The sequence below is a fragment of the Dasypus novemcinctus genome, chromosome 21, assembly GCF_030445035.2.
Source record: "Dasypus novemcinctus isolate mDasNov1 chromosome 21, mDasNov1.1.hap2, whole genome shotgun sequence".
NCBI lineage: Eukaryota > Metazoa > Chordata > Mammalia > Cingulata > Dasypodidae > Dasypus > Dasypus novemcinctus.
This window is the reverse complement of record NC_080693.1, coordinates 35,142,720-35,162,547: the sequence shown is the minus strand read 5'-3', so window position 1 is coordinate 35,162,547 and position 19,828 is coordinate 35,142,720. Positions and strand designations below refer to the sequence as shown.

General features: G+C 54.7%; 1 protein-coding gene across 3 annotated transcripts in view; it reads right to left on the bottom strand.

Annotated features, from left to right (window-relative positions):
- The window catches only part of SEZ6 (seizure related 6 homolog), a 44,287-nt gene that overhangs the window by 6,346 nt on the left and 18,113 nt on the right, over positions 1-19,828 (bottom strand). For all 3 annotated transcript variants that reach the window (XM_004454336.4, XM_058283150.2, XM_004454337.3), the window contains exons 2-9: positions 18,787-19,434; positions 18,240-18,373; positions 8,222-8,417; positions 4,030-4,215; positions 1,506-1,674; positions 1,207-1,373; positions 401-595; positions 23-161 (exon numbers count right to left, since the gene is read on the bottom strand). In XM_004454336.4, the coding sequence (XP_004454393.1) occupies positions 23-161; positions 401-595; positions 1,207-1,373; positions 1,506-1,674; positions 4,030-4,215; positions 8,222-8,417; positions 18,240-18,373; positions 18,787-19,434 (1,834 nt within the window). The remainder of the gene's footprint in view (positions 1-22; positions 162-400; positions 596-1,206; positions 1,374-1,505; positions 1,675-4,029; positions 4,216-8,221; positions 8,418-18,239; positions 18,374-18,786; positions 19,435-19,828) is intronic.

The following is a 19,828-nucleotide window of genomic DNA, read 5'->3' as shown; positions in this document are numbered from 1 at the left end:
GCCTGGTCCCGTGGCCACTCACACTCGGACGTCCAGCATGATGCGCTTGTCTTCCTCCACATGCACACCCCAGATGCAGTCCTGCCCACGGCCGTAGGGCTCCGGCCAGTTGGGGGAGAGCACCACGCCGGCCGCGTCCGTGATCTCCCCACTGCACACGGCTGGAAGGCAGGGGAGGCCCGGGAGGCGCGTCCCCTCCGCGTTCTCCCCAGTGCCATGTCCTGGGGCTGTCACCTGCCCGCAGGAGTATCTAACCACTGTTGGGAGCCCCCACCTCCTCAAGGGGAAGTTTGACTTATACATGTCACAGGGCCCCTGCAGCCCCAAGCTCTGCAGTTGGCCCCCTGGTGCCCACCCTGTTCCCTGCCCCCGGCAGGCCCATCCACTGGTACCTACTGACCTCGGCAGGCCGGCTCTGTCTCATTCCACTGGGGATCATGGGGGTCAACGCATTCAATGATGATGGAGCCTTGCTCTAGGGTGTAGCCAGGGTCACAGCTGAACTCCACGGTGGTGCCCACAGGATAGGAGCGTGCACTGCTGCTGAAGTTGCCATATTTGACGAAGGGCTCATAGCAGTGGCCCTGCTGGAAGGCTGTAAACCACAAAACCCAGCCTAGCTCACCCTCCACTGGGGCAAACAAAGGGGCAGGCATCCTCCTGCTCCCATCCCCAGGGCCTTGCTCTTCAAATACTGATGAGCAAATTTATTTCCTGGGCTTGGAGTAGGGGGCAGGGACAGCCAAGGGCATCCATCCTCATTATGCTCCAGAGGCCATCTTGATCACTGTTGTATTCCCAGCACCAAGTTTTATGCCTAGCACACTGAAGGTACTCAATACAGGTTTTGTTTTGTTGTTGTTGTTGTTGTAAAACAACATATATGCATGAATGGCTCTAGAATGTCTCTTTGCAGCAATTCTCCTTCTCTAAGGGTTGGAGCCTTCAGATTCTGAAGAACTTTTTCTCTTGGACCAGAGAGTGTGGGTATAGGCAGAGTCTCAATCAAAGATGGAGCAGGAATCCTGGGCCAGAGGGTGGAGGGGCAGGGGCAAGGAGAGGAGGTCTAAGTGCCAGGTAGACAGGGGCCAAGTTGGAAGAGGTGATGGAATGCGGGGGCGAAGAGGAGAGGGTGTAAGAGAAGAGATCCTAGGCCCAGGACCCTCCTCCTAGGCACCCTACCCCAAGCAGGCTCAGCAGGCTCACCCTCATAACGCAGGGCCATGCCTGCAGCTGCCCCGCTGCTGTCAGTACTGAGCTCCACAAAGAAGTGTCGGCCAGAGCTGAGCAGGCCCTCGATGGGCAGGTACTCCACCTCGTAGGAATCGTACATGGGTGGGGCCTCCACGTTGTCCCCATTGCGGATGATGAGCCTGGGCCAGGAGAGTGGCAGCTGGGTGGCTGGTCCCTGACCCAGGTGGGACATGACCCAGGGCTTAGGGACCGCCCCTCCAGCAGGATATTAGTGGGCCGGTCCCTCCCATCTCACTGTGACTGCCCCTCACCTGTCATCATCCTCTGCCAGGGAAACCTTCTCAAAGTGCAGGTGAAGCCGCTGGCCCTCGGGAGCCTCCAGCAGCCAGTGGCAGGTGAGGTTGTTGCTGTAGTTGCCCGGGAAGCCCGGCGAGACGATGCGGCCAGTGGTGGCGTTGCGGATCACCCCACCACAGGCAGCTGCGAGACAGAAACCCAGGCATGTGAGGCAGCCTTACTGCTCTGGGCCCTAACAAGCCTTCTCTCCCCGCCCCAGCTCTGTACCCCCTGCATGGGGCAGCAGGGACCTCTGCCTCCCTGCTGCCTTTGTCCCCATCATCCCACAGGATCCTGAATCTTATACCCTGTGGCCCTGCAGCTCCAGGCAGTCTGGACTCCAGAATCCTACCTTGTAACCTTTCACACCTCTGGGACTGTTTGTGTACAACTGTCTCGATTGTAGGTAGATCCACTGCTGCCTGGCTGAGTGGCCCTGGGTAAGTCATTTCTCTCTTCTGACTCCTCTGTGAGGCCTTCCCTGATTCTCCCACAGGTTGACTTTATTAAAGCCTCTTACTCCGGACTCCAACCTTTTTGGGTTTATCTATTACCACCACCTCATGCCACTTTCCTAATTTGTTTGCTCTGCCCTTTAACTAGGACCCCCCAGGGCAGGGACTAGTTTTTTCAGTTCTGGCACAGAGTGGCTGTTTGGTGAGTAAGATGAGTGAATGAATGTAAAAAAGTGGGCAGGACTAGATCAGGGATGACAGACACTTGGTGTGCATGCCATCCACCCCCAAATCTGTGCCCTTAGCAGACACTGTTGAGCCAGGGCATGGGCACTTTCTGAAATGGCTCTCTATGCGTCACTACCACTGTTGTTCTTGGACTTACCCCTTAGGGACTTTCCAGCTCTGACCCCTCTGGCCTGGGCCTGTCCTGTCTTTCCAAGGAGAGGCTGAGCAGTTCGCCCACCCAACTGATGAGGACTGTTGGGTTACTTGGCCCATGCTCCTGCAGTTAGGTGTCCAGAGAAGGGGCCTCAGGCAGGAGGAGCATGGCCAGTTCCAGGCAGCACTTTCCTCCTGGATACAAAGCTCAGGACCCTCCTGGCTTTCAGGTGCCAGGCTGCCATGATGGATTCACAGTACCACTGCCCCCAGATGTTCAAGGCAGCGGACTGTTTTAACCTAATAAAGTTTCTGGGGTGGGGATGAGCTTCTCTGCAGAGAAGGCAGGCTCTCCTGTCTGCTTAGCTTCAGGATGGAACTGCCCTTCAAATCTGATCATGCCTCATACTTTCCTTAAAATTCCTCAGGGGCTCTCTATTATCCTCAGGACAGAGTCCAAGCTGAAAATGGCTTTCAAGGCCCTTATGAATCTGGCTCTTTTCTCAGCTTCAGCCACATCTCTGCAGGCATACCTCACTTCCTTCACTCTGTCTTTCATGCCTCTACACCTATGCATAAGCTGTTCCAGGATCCAGCCTACTTCCTCTAGCTAACATTCCCATAGTCCTTCCTGCCATCTATTCAGGAAGCCTCCTTGCCCCCTCTCTCATTTTGGCCTTTTGGATCGGCTCTCCCTCCATTGGATTCCCATAGCACCCTGTCACAGTATTCTCTGCACTGAACTGTACTCTCTCGGCTTCTTGCCAGTCTTCTCACTAGATGGAGAGCTCCTGGAGGGCAGAGCCCATGTCTGTCTTACTCATCTCTGGTTGTACCTGGCACCCAAGAAGGATGTATAGAATGAAATAAGATTCAGAAGCCCAAACTGCCTCTTCTACCCCAAACCAAATGCTCTATCTTTCTTCTTCCAACAAGCCCCTGGTCCATGGGCAGCACCCCTAGACCTTCTGATCACCAGGGCCAGAATCTGGGAGTCTCCTTTCGCTCTTGCCCTTTCCCTCTTGAGTGTTCCTGGAATGTTTCCCTTCCTCTCCATTGCTAAGATCACTAAGTTCAGACCCTCTTGCCTGGCTGGCCTCCCAGACTCCAGAATCTGCTTCCTCAGACCAGCCACCAACCACCTGGATCGCTAGTGTCTTGGCTTGACATTTAGGGCCCTCCCACTGCCCCTGTCACAAATCTCAGGCTTCAGCCAAACCTGGCTGTCTGCAGTATCCCCAAACACCCCCTTCACCCGCCTGCCACTGTGCCACTGCCTATTCCTTCACTAAAACATCAGACCTTCAGTGCCACCTTCTCTAGGAAGCCTCCTAGATACCCAATTAAGTGATTGCTTCCTCTCCTCCAGGGCACTGTTTTCTCCTGTATGGTACTTTTTACTTCCTGCTCTGGTAGTTATCCTATGTGCTTTCTTCTCCCCTTTCCTAGAATTGTGAGCTCTTTGAGGGCAGAGTCCCTATATAATTCAGCTCCATATACCTGGGGGTGCCTCCATATAGTAGGTGCTCAATAAGTGCAGGTTGGATGAATGCCACTGAAGCGTGTGACCATTTTCTGTTTCCTAATGGAAGGCAAGGTTCAGCAAAGGTGCCAGATAACACCAGAGAGCTCAGCACTGAGTCCTCTCCCCTGGGTCACTCACCGATACAGACAGGCTCCAGGGAATCCCAGAAGGGCTGGGTGGCATTGAGACAGGTAAGGAGCCTGGCTCCCTTCAACTGATAGCCAGTAGCACAGCGGAAGCGGGCGCTGCCTCCTGGGTGGAGGCTGGTGACAGTCACATCTCCATAAGTTGGATGTCGGGGAAAGTGGCAGCTCAGCAGGTAGGCTGAAGAGGGGGAGGGGAGAGAAGGTTATATGGGAGTAGGGGGTGCTGAGCCATAGCCAGGGGAAAAATGAGGTGTCATTTGGGGCTGGAGAAAGCACAAGAAATTCCAGAAAAAACTCCAATCCCTTTCACCACATGCTGTCAATGATATTTCCAGCAATCTGGGCTGGTCAGTGGAACAAGCACAGAGCTGGAAGTTATGAGAGTTGGGTACTGGTCCAATTTTGTGACACCTTGGGTTGATTCCTTAACCTTTTTGTGTCGTAATTATAATTTCCTCATTCATTAAATGAGGTTCAAAATGCCAGCCTACCTACAGGGTTGTTGTGAGATTAAATGTGATTGTATTTTATTCAGCTTGTTATCCCTGGCACCCAGCTGATAGCATTTCAAGAAATGTTTTTTGAATGGCATGTAGATGTGAAAGCACTTGAAATAGTCAAAAGCTTATGCTAATGTAATGTGTTGATACTATTTTTCCTATAGGGGACATATGAATTGAGCAGGAGAGATTAAAGCCAGGCCGTAAAAGCTTCTCCAGTATTCACTGAGAAATACTAAGAAGTTCAATGGCCAAGGCTTTGGATGTCTTTTAAAACCAGGATGAAGGTGGGGAGGCAGGTCAAGGCTTCAGGAAAATTGGGGGAAGGACAAGTTGCCCTGGAAAACTTGGTAGCTTGTGGAATTGTCATACCAAGTATAACCAAGTGGTGGCAGCAAATCCTACAAAAATAACCTGGCAAATCCCAGCTTGAGGCCCAGCTTAGGTGGTGGCTAAAAATGGGGGTCAGAGCTCCTCCGGTCAGAGAGATGAAGAGGCTGGAGGTAGGGGGTATGGCAAGCAAAGAGGCTGAGGAAGACGGGCTACAGCGCCCGAAAACCCTGGGGGTGGTAGGAGGGATGGGGACTGCTTCAAATGAGAAGAAATACTCCTGGGTCTTGGGGTGGAGGAGACCGGCCCTTACGATGGCACCAGGTGGATGGGAAGAGAGGTCTAGGTAGGGGCTAGCTCCACTGGCCTCTGGAAGCCTTTGTGTGCATAGAAAGTGGGGCCGCCCCTGGGCAGGCCAGGGTCCACAGAAACAAGTTTTGTGACTTTCACTTGTCCTGGCCTTCCTCACTGTTCGTGAAATGGGGGAGGGTGAGTCCTACTGTCTCACAGGGTTCTTGGGAGTGGCAAATGAGAGGCTTATTGTGATTGGCAGGCAGAACAGGGCAGTGCTTAGGAAGTGGGCTCTGGGATCAGACTGCCTGGGTTTGAATATGAGTTCCCCTAGTTGCTGTGCAACCGTGGGCAAGTTACTTAACTTCTCTGTGCCTCAGTTTCCTTATTTACCTACCCATTTAGAGTATTGCATCCAACATTGTAGAGGCTAAATGAGAGGACATATGTGCAGTGCCTGGCACAGAACAAATAGCTAACACACTGACACTGCTGTATTGTTTATAATCTTGATTGGTAATAGTACCTCACAATCGGCCTGCACCACCAGCTTCTAAAATGCCTTCACACTCTTCTTATTGATGTCTACAACATGCTTGGGAAGAAGGAAGACAAGGTAGGGGCTATTAGCCCATTTTCAGATGAGGAAAACAAGTTCAGAGAGAGACTGAGGGACTTGCCCATGTCACACAGCAAGTAGGTGGTGGAGTGGGTACCTGACACTCCTGACTCTAGAGTGCACTTGCTTTCCATACCCCTGTCTTGCTTCTACAGGTGAAGTGGAAACCTGGGCTCGGTCAGAAAAACCCGAGAGTAACAGCCAAATTGCCCTTTGTGGTTGTTGCTGGTGGCCAGTCACACTGACCTGGGGAGGAATCCTGGGCCAGGTTGGGGAAGAGATTGTGGGGCACAAAACCCAGAGTGGGGTGAGGGGCGAGAGGCTGACCCCCAGGAATGCGTAGGCTACAGGCCAGATGCCATCTGCTCAGCAATTTTGCTTACATCTTTCCCCTTCAGTTCTCATTCAACTCTGGGAAGGAAGGAGGTCTCCCATTTCACAGATGAGAAAATTGGGCTGTGATAGAATGAGGGCAGGTGATAAAGCTCCCAGCTTCCATAGTGGGTGCAGTGCCACTTCCTGGGGTGAGCTTCCTCCTGTTGCCATGACGACCATTCCTGGGGAGCCCACACCACTGCAATCTGTGGAATTATTTCTTCACTGGCATCTGTTCCTGGGGCCAAGTCCAGTGCCAGGCATGCTCAGGATAGAACAGGGGAATGCCTGGCAGGGCCCTCTGCCTCCCCCCCTGGCTGAGGCTGTGAGGGGAGTTGGAACCTGGCCCTGCAGACCAGGCCTTTGTGGGGCTCATGGTTGTGACCTCCAACAGCAGCCTGGGCATCTCTGGCAGGGGTGTGGGTCCTAGGCCCCTCATCTCCCCGTCTGGCACCCTTTCTCCAGCCCACGGAGATATGCATGTGGGCACACGTTCCTTCTGTTCCCATCTCTGGGATAAGGGCTAATTACAGCCTATAATTAGGGGAATTACACTCATTAAGAAAAGAGCTGATCATTGACAAAAACTGGGCTGAGGAGGAAGGGCTTCTGGGAGTGAAAAGGAGGCAGGACTGAGCTGTCTCTCCCAGCCTCTCCTTGGGGTCTGTTCATCCTCACTGGGCCTCAACTCCCTGCCTTTGAGCCACCTTTTGGCCCAGCAGAGAGGAGGTCCAGGCATTTGTGCAAAGGAATTTGCAGCAAGAGAGGTTACCATGGTGTGAAATTATGCCCGCTTCCAGGGAGGATTGACGAGCCAGTAGGGAGAGTGGCCGGGGCTGCCCAGATGCTCACCCTTGCCTCAGCTGGCCCCTTGCCTCTGCCAAGCCCTATCCAGGCCTTGCCCTCTGCTGGGCTCTCTGCTGCCAATGGCAGGACTGTTACCCGGCATTGGGTGGAGAGGCCAGGAGGGGACAAGTGCTCCTCAGCTGGGGTTCCAAGCATTCAGCGTCCCAGGAGGAGTGCCTGCCCTCCCTCCTGGCTGTGCAGGACTGGGGAAGTGGTCCAGACCAGTGCAGGACAATCCTGAAATTGTTTACGCCAATTAGTTCCTCATTAGTACTCCTCAATCTGAACTGGGTTAAGCTGTGGCAGCTCTGCCAGAGAATTAAGATGACCTTGTGCCCTGCAGTGGGGGTTGGGGATGGAGAGATAGGAGAGTGCCAAAGGGAGAGCAGCAGAGCCACAACCCCAGGCACTCTTTCCCACCCTTCCCCATCTGCCCATGATTTAATACAAGTTTCCTTGATGGAGCATGGGCTAAGCACTTGGCATTCACCATTTTGTTTGATCCTCACCATGACTTTGTGGGGTAGGTGTTGAGGTCTCAGCTTATAGCAGAGGAAAAAGAGGGTCAGAGAGTTCCAATGAGATGTCCAAGGTCAACAGCCAGTGAGAAGATTCGTCTTCTGAGCCTGTGATTTTCCTAGAACATTACGTTACTCCTCTCTTTCCAGAGGTGTTCTAAGCAGCTTACGGGGCAGACAGAGTCCAGTGTGGTTGAGGCAGTTCAGAAAGGTTAGACTGACAGCTAAGGACCTCCAGTTAGACATTGTCAAACCTCTTTGACCTTGACTGTCTTGCATTCGGGAGGAGGGCTTCAATTTTTATGGCCTGTGTATCTGCTTCCCCCTAAGATTATAAACTTGTTGAAGGCAGGGACCTTGGATGGTCACCTTGATATTGCCAAAGTCTAGCACAGGCCTGGCAGAGAGCAGGTGCCTGGGAAAAGTTTACTGCATGAATGAATGAGTGAGTGGCAGTGGGCACACCAGTGGCTCTCTGGTCCTAGTCACTCCTTTTTCAAGACCAACTGCCTGCAGGGTGGGTAGGTGGTGGAGGAAAGGCCCTGGAAGTGTCAGATGGGTAAAACCCACCTCTTGGTATACAGAACTTCGCTGGGCCCCTGATTTGTATGTTACTAGCCCCTCCCTATTTCTCCCCAGAGTGTAAAAGCACCAGAGTCCCCCAGGAGGGCAGCCAGTCCAGGCTGGCTCCTATCCCAGGCCTACCTTGGTAGTGGAAATGAAAGGTGCCAGGCCCTGCAGGTGGCGGGAGGCTCTGGAACCTCAGGGCTGCTTGGTGGGTGGGGCTGCGGATGACCTGGCCCCGCAGCAGGAAGGACTGATTGGCCAGGGGCAGTGGGTCCGGCCCTCCCAGGCCCTCCACGGTCACCATCTCCCCCTCCAAGAGGCTGATGTTCTGCACCTGCCAGGAGAGTAGAGAAGCAGAGCCGTCAGGCCTCTTCCTGGGATCTGCCTCCTGCAGGGCGGGGCCATGGCCAGTGTGCTACCTCCTTGCCTCTTGGGCACTGGAGCCCCCAGGTCCTGAGCTAGGCACTGCAGTGCAGTAGAAGCTCAGATGTCCTTCCCAGCACCTCTGTAAGATGGAACCTGAAGCTCAAAGACATTAAGTACATTACTCGGGGTCACAGAGATTATTAGCAGAACTGGGATCTGTAAACAGGTCTCTGTTTTCAAAGCTTTTCAGCTACACCTGCTGCTTCCTGTGTAAGATGGAACCTGAAGCTCAAAGACATTAAGTACATTACTCGGGGTCACAGAGATTATTAGCAGAACTGGGATCTGTAAACAGGTCTCTGTTTTCAAAGCTTTTCAGCTACACCTGCTGCTTCCTGTTCCTTCCCCTCCCTGGGCTCAGTTTTCTCCTCTGTAAAATGGGAGTGGAGTAGATGTGTGACCTAGATGACTTCTGAGGACCTGGCCAGCAATGTGAGGTCCTAAGCATCAGTCCTATGTGCCCAGCTGCCATGGACATGCCCTGTTGGATACCTCACAGGCACCTCGCACCCTGCCTGCCTTATACGTACTGGATAAACTTTCCCCAGCCAGCAGGTTCTCTGGTTCCCCATCTCAGGGAATGATCTCACCAGCCACTTGAGTGCATCTTGTCTTCTCCCTCAGACCCTATATCTGATTAGTTATTTAGTCCTGTCAGTTGGGTCTCACAGCCATTCTCTACCTTCCATCCCCACTGCCAGCTCCTCAGTTCACCACTCTTAGTGCTCACTTGGTCACTGCAGCAGCCTCCTGGCTGGCCCCCTTGCCTGGAGGGCTTAACCCACTCCTTTCCACACATCAATATTCTCTGATCTGCAGCCAGTTAATAGTGCTGATCAATGTTGCTGATCAAACCTGTTGCTGATCATGCTATTTCCTTGTTTAATCTTCCAGCAGCTCCCCATGGAGCCCATGGATCCTGTACAATCTACTCTAAGCTCCTTCCTGTGGTCCTGAAAGGTCTGCCTAAGTTACCCACTGTGCACTGCTCAGCCTGGCCGTACACCATGCCCCTCTCGTGCCCAGCCATGATTCTCTTTTCTGGGCCTCTCTCTCAGCCCTCCTCCCTTGGGTTGTCACAGGCTCCTCTGCCATCACCCCAATCCTCAGGCTTTCTATCCCTGGAGAATTCTTTCTGGGCTTCTTGCCTCCCTCTAGTCAAATAAAGACTAGGAACAATGGACTCTGCTTGGAGGGGTTAGTGAAAGTGTGGCCTGTAGAAGCAGCACTGGGTTGGGAACCATAGAACCTTAACTATGTGATGTTGGATGAGGACGCTGACGATCTGTGCTTCAAGTACGTAGAGCCTTGCTCCTCAAAATGTGGTCCCCAGACCAACAGCAGCAGCATCAGTAGGGAGATTGTTAGAAATGCAGAATCTCAGCAAGAGACCTTGGTGATTCCAAAGAACTGATCTCCATGGTCTCCAGCGTCCCTACCAGGTTACTCCTAGATAGGGCCTTCAAGGGTAAACCACCTGGGCTGGTTAAATGGCATCCAGTGAGTCACCAAATCCTTCCCATTCTTTTTTTTTTTTTTTTAAGATTTATTTCTCTCCCCTCCCCGCCCCCAGTTGTCTGCTCTCTGTCCATTCACTGTGTGTTCTTCTGTGACCGCTTCTTTCCTTATCAGCAGCACCGGAAATCTGTGTTTGTGTTTCCTTTTGTTGCATCATCTTGTGTCAGCTGTCCGTGGTGCAGCACCATTCCTGTGTAGGCTGCACTTTCTTTTGCGCCGGGAGGCTCTCCTTCCGGGGTGCACTCCTTGCGCGTAGGGCTCCCCTACGTGGGGACACCCCTGCGTGGCAGGGCACTCCTTGTGCACGTGAGCACAGTGCATGGGCCAGCTCCACACAGGTGAAGGAGGCCCGGGTTTGAACCGCGGATCTCCCATGTGGTAGGCGGACGCCCTATCCATTGGACCAAGTCTGCGTCCCAAATCCTTCCCATTCTTATCTCAGACATCTTTCCAATTGACTCCTCTTCCCCATCCCTTAGTCACAGTCTTGGCTTTGATTGTTCCTGCCCACTGTTTCTCAACTGGAAAATGACCTTCTGGCTGTATCTGTCTCACTTTTCTTGTCCCCAGCTCATCTCTGGGTCTCTGGTTGCCTCAGATTGGATCATGTCTTTCCCTACCCAACCTCTGCTGGTGACTTCAGATTGCCCAGAGGATAAGGAACAAACTTCTCAGCCTAGAGTGGCCCCAGTAGCTTTGCCACCCTCCTTTTTTTTCTTTTTTCTTTTTTTCTTTTTAAAGGCCGCACCAGCGATTGAGCCCGAGACTTCATACGTGGGAAACAGGAGCTCAGTCACTGAGCTACACCAGCTCCCCGTTTGCCAGCCTCATTTACCTGCACTGCAGCCACAGGTCAGCCCTCACGTCCACCCCTTTGGACTTTGTATTTGTGACTCCCAGCACAGGGAATGCCTTTCTGTCTTTTTCTCCTGGTGAAACTAGTCATCCTTTTAGATCTCAGGGCCACCATCCTCTGCTTCAGGCTCTCCCCACCCATCTTCTATCCATCTCTCTATTAAAGTCTGGGGTGGCATTTGGGGTCCTGGTGCCCTCTTTGCTGGTCAGGCTCAATAAAGATGTGTAGAGTTCACAACTATTATACACTTATTGTTTAGGTATGTTTATGTATGAGTGATATATTTCAATAAACTTTTAAAAATTTTTTAAAAACTTAAAAAAAAGATGTGTGGAGAGAGTGAATGAGTGGCCACTGGAGTTTTGTTCCTCACCAGCTTCCTGTGAGCTAAGAAGCACAGGGGATTCTGAGTCCAGCCAGGTGCAGGGACACAGCCCCCTGTCAGGCTCTGGGCCCTTCAGACTGTGGATGCGGTGAATGGATGTGCCAATGGGACTCCGGGAGGGGGGGTCCCCACTCCTGCCTGGAAAGTAAGACCTGGTGGATCCTAGGGGGCAAAGAGAAGGCTCACGGCAGGGTCCTGGGGACAGAAGCACCTCCTCTCCTCTCTGTGAAGAGCTCCCCACCCAGCACGTTGGGGTGGAGGCTGCCTGACCATCTGCCGGGGACACTCCTCAGGGAATTCCTGCAGCAGGCAGAGGCTGGATGAGGTCCCTTCAAACTTGGAGATTCTGTGATTCTAGAGTTGGGAAAACAAGACTCACACCCGTGGAATCTGTAATTACCGAGAGATGCCAGGCAGCATGTAATTCTGCCTTAAGTGGCGCTGAATGCGTGCAGCAGGAATCCTCAAGGGAGAGCTGGAGGGGTTCGAGGCTCAGGGAGAGTGTAAAGAGCAGGTGGGGTCTGGAGGTGCTTTGAAGGGACCTGGGGGTGGGGAAGGGCGGGCCGTCCCTGCAGGGAAAGGGCAGCAGCAAAGGCAGGGACATAGAAATTAACGTGGCATTTTCTTCTTAGCTCCCCGCCGCCCCCTTTTTGGCCTCTGGCTTCTAGCACAACAGCAGCCACAGTAACGACCATTCCTGGGGCAACGAGGTGCAGGCAGCCTTGCACTGGGTGCTTTACGCAAGTTCTTTCAGCCTGTGAAACTTTTTCTGGAAGGTAGTTGGTACAATCCCCGCAAGTAATCAGAAGCTCGGAGAGGCTAAGGAACTTGCAGACATAAATAGCAGAGCAGAGCCTTTCAGGAAGGAAAGGCAGCTCCCTCCCTCTCCTCACCTCTTGGGGGGTCACCTGCAGAAACAGACTTCTAGACATCTTTATGCCCAGGTCCCGGCAGGTACTGGAGTGGGCCGGGGTCACCCGGGGCTCCTATCCAGAAGGCACCATGTTTTCAGTCAGGGGCTGTCAAGGCAGCTCTGGTCCCCCCAGGTTTCAGGCACCCACTTGTGGGCCTGCTGTGATGGCTGGAATGTAATTTGTCACTTGTTTGAGGGCCGAGCCTGACAGAGGCCAGACAGGGCTGAGTGTCGGACAAGAGGGTGATGAAGTCTTGATGCAATTTGCAGGCATCTGCAGAGCTTGGGAGACAGATTGAAATGTCAGCTCTGCTCATGAGGACTGTCTTCCCACACCCAGAGCCAATGACAGGAGGGGACGTGGGGCAGAGGGGCAGAGGGAAGACAGCAGCAGAGGGACCAGAAGACAACTCCCACAGGACCTGGGCTATCTTCCTGCAGAACATGGGGTCACTGCAGAAAAGGAGATACAGCCAACTTGGGTGGCTGGCTCCTTTCTGGATGGGAGGTGGGGAGGGTGCAGGTTGCTCTCTGCCACCCCCAGCCCATGAGCCTCCCCCCATTCCCCAGAGGTGCTGGCCACAGCCCCTGCTCCACATTAGACTCTCCTACCCACATGTGTACTCTGGCACAGGCCCACTTGCAGGCACACAGCCTGCTCCCTCTCGCCAATAGAGGTATAGTCACAATTTTCCAAGCTCCGTTATACCCATTATCCTCTCAGATCTCACAAAACCTAATAAGGGGAGCAGGGCAGGCTGTGTTTACCTCCGTTTTATGAATAAGGAAACCTTGCCATCAGAGAAGTTGGGAGGTCCAGGGCAAAGCCAGGATCCCGGATTCCTGGTCCAGCATTGTCTTCACACACAGCATCCGAGGCCCCGCCCCAGGACTGGGAAGGTTCCAGGTGGGTGTCCTACAGGCTTGGACCAGGTGGGACTGGGCTGAGGAAGGGGGCCTGGGGTGGAGCCCAGAGAGGCACCTGTCCCTGCCCAGAACTCCTTCCCTCTCTGGACTTGCCCCATGCCACACTCACGCCCACCGTCTGGCCAGGGGAGGACAGGGCTTCTGAGTCCTGGGATCACATCCCAGCTCTGCCAATGACTAGCAGAGGGGCCTTGGGCAAGTTGTGTGACTTCTCTGAGCCCTAGTTTCATCTGTGGAATGGAGAACCACAGCCACCACCTGGGGTTGTGAGGGCGAGGTAAGGTCCTGCCCGTAGGGGGCTCAGCCCAGGTCCTGGTGCCTGGAGGGGGCACAGCACTAGCAGTCCCTTTCTTGAGGAGCCCTGGCCCCACCCTGATAAAACCTGGGCATTTGTCATAGCGACAGCTGACTGTGGGCCCACCTCACCCTCAGGTCTGCCAGGGCTCTGCCTGGAAGGCACCATACCTGGGAACCATCTTCTTCCTGGTACAGGCTCTGCAGGGCCCAAGGTACCACTGCTCATTCTGGCCTGTGGGGGAGCTTACTGGACCCAGAAAAGGAGCCACACACATAAGGACAGGCTGAGAGGGGCTTTCTGCATCATCTGGCTCAACCTCCTCCTCTTACATAGAGGGAAACTGAGGCCCAGAGAAGGTGACTTAGCCTAGTGACCAGGAGGTGGGCTACAAAGCCAGGGCCTACGTGACTGTGCCTTTGTCTGAACTGATGCTTATCCCATAAAACCCTATGGGGTAACGTCTCTTTTAGGGATGGGGAGAGAAGCCCAAATCTATGGGGCCAGACCTACTGCCACCTGTGTGGTCCCCCTCAGATGGCTCTTTTAGGAACCAGGAAAGAGCCTTAGGTTAGAGGCAGGTTGCCCAGAAATGTCACTCCATCAACCTACCACCCTGTATCAGGTATGGTCCTGACATGGCTTTAAGGCACAGGGTGTTCTGGCTATCAAACTGGCAGCTAGCCTGGCATGGGAGAGCCGTGTGCCAACAGGGCCACCTGGAGCATGAGGGCAGAGGCTGTGGGCAGCTGTGCCCAGGCTCCAGATGGTACAGAGAGCAGCCAAGCCATGGTGGAGGCTGGCAGTGGGAAGGCTCCTGGAATGCCAAGCTCAGAGATAGACAGGCATCAGGCCCAGAAAGGCCCAGAACCCTCAAGGGGGGCTGGCCACCCACGGGAGGTAGGACCCACAAGAGCCTTAGGGCTTGTTCCCACTCATCCTGAAGGGAGGGGTGTCTCTGGATCTTTCAAGAAAAGGCCTATTCAGTGGCCAATCCCTGGCCAGAGCAGACCAGGCTCCCCTATCATGGAGGGCTTGACCTGGCTTCCACCCTGTGGCTGCTCAGCCCCTCAGCCTCAGAAGGTACAAACAGCTGCAGCACAAAGAAAGGAGGTAAGAGGCAGGGATGAAGTGTCCCAGCCACGGGGAGCGGGGCTTTCGGGGACTTGGCACTCTTCTGAGGCCACTTCTCACAAATAGGGAAGTGGGAGGGTCTTGCCCAGCACCCCAGCCTCCAGCAAGGGCTGCATTCCCAGGGCTGATGCTTGGCCTGGTGTCAGGCTGACAGGTGTGATTTCAGGGTCCTGTATACAATCCTGTCTTCCCATTACTCTTCTTATCCTCCTTGTCTGGTCTCAGTCACTCCCTCGTTCCCTGAACCACCTCTGTGAATCCATGGAAGGGTGGGCAGGGGCTTCTCCATGATAGAGAGAAGCTATCAATGGCCTCTCTCCTCAAGCCTAAAGGAGTGCTGGGCAGACTTCCAGGCCTCCAGCACCTCACTCACCCCAGCCCCAATGGCCAGTACGGCCTGGCCCAACTGCCAGCCCCAGGCAGGACATCCCTACTCTCAGGCCTGGCCTCTGAGAGGAGTGCAATCCAGAAGCCTAGAAGGTTCTATGTAATAAAGTCACCTTTCCCAAATGGCCTTCAAGGGTCCAGGCTTGGCTGCTGGTTCCTTACCCTTCAGGCCTCAGAGCAGGTACCATCCCCTCCTGGAGGCCTGCCCTGACCCCCAGACCAGTGGAGTGTGCCCTGCCCTGAGTGCCCACAGTCCCCTGTGCATCCTGGAGGCCTGCCCTGACCCCCAGACCAGTGGAGTGTGCCCTGCCCTGAGTGCCCACAGTCCCCTGTGCATCCTACCCCTTCCCCAACAGCTCTGAGCCTTCTGAGGTCATTTATGATTCCTGTCTCCCCCACTGGCTGTGAAGATCTGTGTCCCCAGCGCCCAGCACAGGGCCTAGTATACAGTAAGTGCTCAATTCATGTGCATGGAACAAATTTGTTCATCAAAAAACAGTGAATGATTAAAGAGGCCAGCTGGGCAATTCCCTTCCCTTGCCTGGACCTCAGTTTTTGGTTTTTTTTTTTTGGTTTTGGTTTGTTTTTAACTATCTGTTGGGTGCTTGCTTGCAGTGTCAGTGATTCTTCAGATCCCATGGCCTGTGTGGTGTGGCTGGGAAGCCTGGGTGACGTGGAGGTTGCTAGAACCGGCCCTGAGAGAAGAACCTTAAGTCCTGCTTCAGCCCTGGTTGATTCTGTGTCTTGCTCCTTCCCCAACTCTGGTGCTGACCCAGCTCTGGCCATTCTGTCCCCCATGCTACCTTCCTCCCTTGGCCTCTGGCTCTAGCTCAGGGCTGACAGCATCCCCAAGGGCCCTGCCCCATGATTCTCAGGTGGAGGGTAGGGCCGGCATGCGTGTCCACAATTCCTGACAGCAATCCAGGGCTGTGGCAGGGCTTCATCTCAAGGTTGCCTGGTAACAGCTTTTGCATTCTGATGGAAAAATGTGGCAGCACAAGACAACAGACACAGGGCTTTCATGAGGGGCTGGACATCCAGGTTGTGGCCTGGGCCAGGGCAGGGACAGGCTAAGGCAGCATTTCGCCCTATTGTGTGTGATACCAGGACTGGACCCAGCCTGGCCCAGTGGGCTTCAGTGGGGGTGGTAGGCTTAGGGGCAGGCAGGGAGTCAGCCCAAACCTGCAGGGGGGCACCCAGCCTGGCATCTGCCCCTCCCACCCCCTTCCCCACACCTGCAGCTCATGCCTTCCGCCCGGTGAGCCACAGCCGGTGCCACCTCTCATTAGGTGATGATTTTACATTAATTACCTTAATTAAGCAGTGCTGAGTGCTAATGGCTTGGGAGGGGGTGGCTGTTCCTAATTACCCTCCCAGTCAGCCCAGAGTGAGGGGCACAGGGTTTGGCAGAGCAGGAACAAACAGTTGCAGGAAGAAGGGAGGGGCCCACAGGGGTGAGAGGGGGCTGGAGCGGGCCTGAGAGGGTGCCCCCTCCACAGGGCCTGGCTCACAGACCTCCAGATCTGCTAGATGTAACATCCTCAGAGGGGAGGGCTGGAGCCACCACCCCACGACAGGAAGAGATGGCTCCAGGGCCAGACCCAGGGGAAAGGGGGTGTGTGGGGGTGGGGGCAGCAGGCCAGGGAAGTGGGGACATGGCAGTGCTGCCCCGTGCCCTGCACTCCTCCCCTGCCCCTCCCCTGTGGCTCCTCAGTCACCTGCCTGATTCCCTCGACTGACTGAATGCATCTTTCTTCCCCAGCCCCGATGGGTCTCTAAGGTCCAGGTAAAATCTCACCTTCTTTCCTTGTCTCCTTCCCTCCTACTCTCTTCCCTCCCTCCCCTCCTTTGTTCATTCAGTAAGTACACAGAGTTTCATCCTGGACCCCGTACTCCAGGGCACCCCTCAAGATGCCCACAGGCTAGCTGGGGAGGTAGACAGCTGTCAGGGGACTGCGAGAAGGCAGTGTGGTAAGAGCTAGGATGGGGGTGAGTCCTAACGGGGGGATGGTGGGACAACTGGTCCAGGCTGAGGGGGAAGAGCAGGTGCAGTTGGTGCTTTTGGTGAACTACCTGGCCCATGGGGTTAGTTGCAAGTTCATTGCAGTGGGGAGAGGAGAACAAGGGAGGAGTGGCTAGAGGTGAACCCCAGGGGTGTGAGTGGAGCCCAGGGGACCTGGCCTTGATGCGGAGGCTTGGGGGCAGGATCTATTTCACTTGAGGAAAAGGGTTCCAGTGCCGATGAAGGAGGGATAGGAGGGGGCTGGCGTGGGGTGGGGCAGTGAGGAAGCCACTGCAGTGCTCTGGGGGAGGGATGACTGGTCTACTTGATGGCTACAGGGATGGAGGGGGAGAGGCAGGCAGACCCAAGGGCTTCAGGGACTGCTGTGGTGACAGAAATTGGGGGTGAGTTGATGGGACTGGGTGGAGAGGAGGAGAGAAGGGCCAAGGTGCCCTACCTCCGCATACCCTGTACAGCTCCAGGGCACCATCCAGTTGCACCCCGGAGTGGGTTTGGGGGGATAAGGGGCAAGAGTTGGGCTTGGGACATATCGAGGTTGAGGAGCCTTTGGGACATCCGTGAGAACCATAGATCTCTATAAGACCGAGTATGAGCTGGAGTTTGGGGGTGTGAATCACCAGCAGAGAGATGCCACCAGGGCACAAATGAGATTTCCCAGGGGGGCTGGGCTGAGGGCAGGGGCCAGCGCCAACCTATCCTGCAGTCACTGCTGCCTGTGGGTCTGACTCCCAACCGGACTGTCACCTCTGTGTCAGACAAGGGCTTCTATCTTCCCTACCTTTGTATCCCAGCAGCCAGCCTAGGGCCTGGCCCAGAGCAACTGCTCAGGGAATCTTTGCTGAGGGAATGAATGAGTGAATAAGTGAGTGGGTGAATGACTCTGTGGCTCTCTTAGGCCCCCACAGGCAGCCCTGAATTCTCTCCACTCAGCCACTTAGATTCAGACATAGAGTTTGCACTCACCCAATCAATCCCCTGCCCATCCAAGGCTAGAGCCACCTTCCAGGCTCTCCTAAGCCCCTAATCAGATCCCCGGGGTGGGGAAGGTAGGCACCCCTGCCCCTCCCACAGCCCCTTTCAGCCTAGGGCTGAGTGGGAGCAATGGCCCTCTCCACTCTCTGGTGAACAGGCAAAATCTCACCATGGTTTAGGTATACCCAGCCCTGGTCCCAGGCCCCCTCTCCAACTGACGACCGCTGCCCCTGAGCAACCCCACTTCCCTATAGCTGATGCCTTCCTGGGCAAGAGAATGCTTTAGCCCCCACTCTCTGGACCCAGGCCACTCCACTCACCTTGATTTCCACGCCATAGCCAGGGTAGACAGAGATGTAATAGGAACAGTCCAGGCCAACATCGGGAGATAAGCTGGAGGCTGTGGGGGAGTCCAGGGAGCCTTCTGGGCCCGAGAAGTTCCAGCTACAAGGGCCTGGGAGGCAGGAGGAGACACAAGGCTAAAGTGGGTCCAAGTAAGGCTGATTAGTGTGTGTGTGTATTGAAGTCCATCTCTTGTTTAAAGAAGGGGACTTCATTTCATTGAGCATCTACTGTGTACACTCGCTCTACTCTCAACTCACAATAGCTCTATGAGATAGGTCTTCTTAGCTCCACTTTACAGATGAGGCTCAGAGAGTTTAAATAAAATTCCTAGGGTCATGTTTTAGTTGGAAGAATCAGAATTAGAACTAGGGTCTGTCTGGTTACAGTCCATGGGCCCCCCGTAGACTCTTGCTGCCAAAGGCAGGGCAAGCTGGCATGGTATCCATGACAGAGGAATGTAGGGCCCCACAGCTCCCTTCCCCCATGGCCCTGCCAGATGTGGAAGCCCCGCAGCTAACTGACCTGGTGGCTGGACTGTGGTGATGGTAGTGGTGACGATGGTGGTGGTGGTGGTGGGCTCCTCGTCATCCCCTGAAGCTGGGGAGGCGGCAACAGTCCCCTCGATCCCGAGCCCTGTGGTCTGGGACGTGATCTCTGGCACCCATGGCCTGCCCATGTCACCAGGACCCTCTTGGGTTGGAGTCCATGCCCTGCTTGGGGGTGTTGTACTGGGCCTCTCCCCAGGGCCCGGGGTGGGCACTGCCATGCTGGGCTCTGGAGGTAGGGGGACTGCAGTATGAAGCACAGAGGGCTTGGGGCCCAGGCTCCAGGGGCCCTCCCTGGACTGGGGCTGAGTGGGCACTGCTGCCATGGCTGGTGTGGGGCTGGTGAAGACAGGGCGGCTGTCCTGGTTGGCCAGGCGGGGCAGGGGGCTTGGGGTGAGGGGCACAGGTGGGTCAGGCTGGAAGGGCTTCGGCTCCTCCTGGCTCCTCTCCAGGCCCTCCTGTAGGAATTCCTCCAGCAGCGGGTGGTGGTTGAGCAGCTTCAGAGTGGGGGCAGTGGTGACAAAGTGGATGGCTAGTTCTGGCTGCTCAGGTGTGGGGGCTGCTGTTGGCTCATTGATGCCTGGGGCCTTCCCTTCCCCCATGGTTGGGGCCTCTGAGGAGAGTCCTGAAATAATAAGAGATGATCAGGTTTGCCCCCGGCCGCACAGTGAGCAGCCTCACAGGAGCCCGGCAGGACAGCCCTCCTTCTTTTGACAGAGAGCTTTGGGGAGTGTGCTCACTGTGGACAGTCACGGAGCTACAGAATTTTAGAGACAGAAGTGAGGTGATATCGTGTACTTCGAGGATGGCAGAGGAGATATCCTTTCTAATCCAGCATCAGAGGCAGACACTGCTGATGAACCATTGCACTATTTCCTGCTATTCTTAGATTCAGCCTCAGAATCCTTCTCAACACAGCACTCCAGGCAGCCATGCACAATGCCTCAGACTGACATGACAAATAAGTATTTGCATGCAGGGAATTCAAGTTCATTTTCTGTTCTCGGTGAAACTACTGG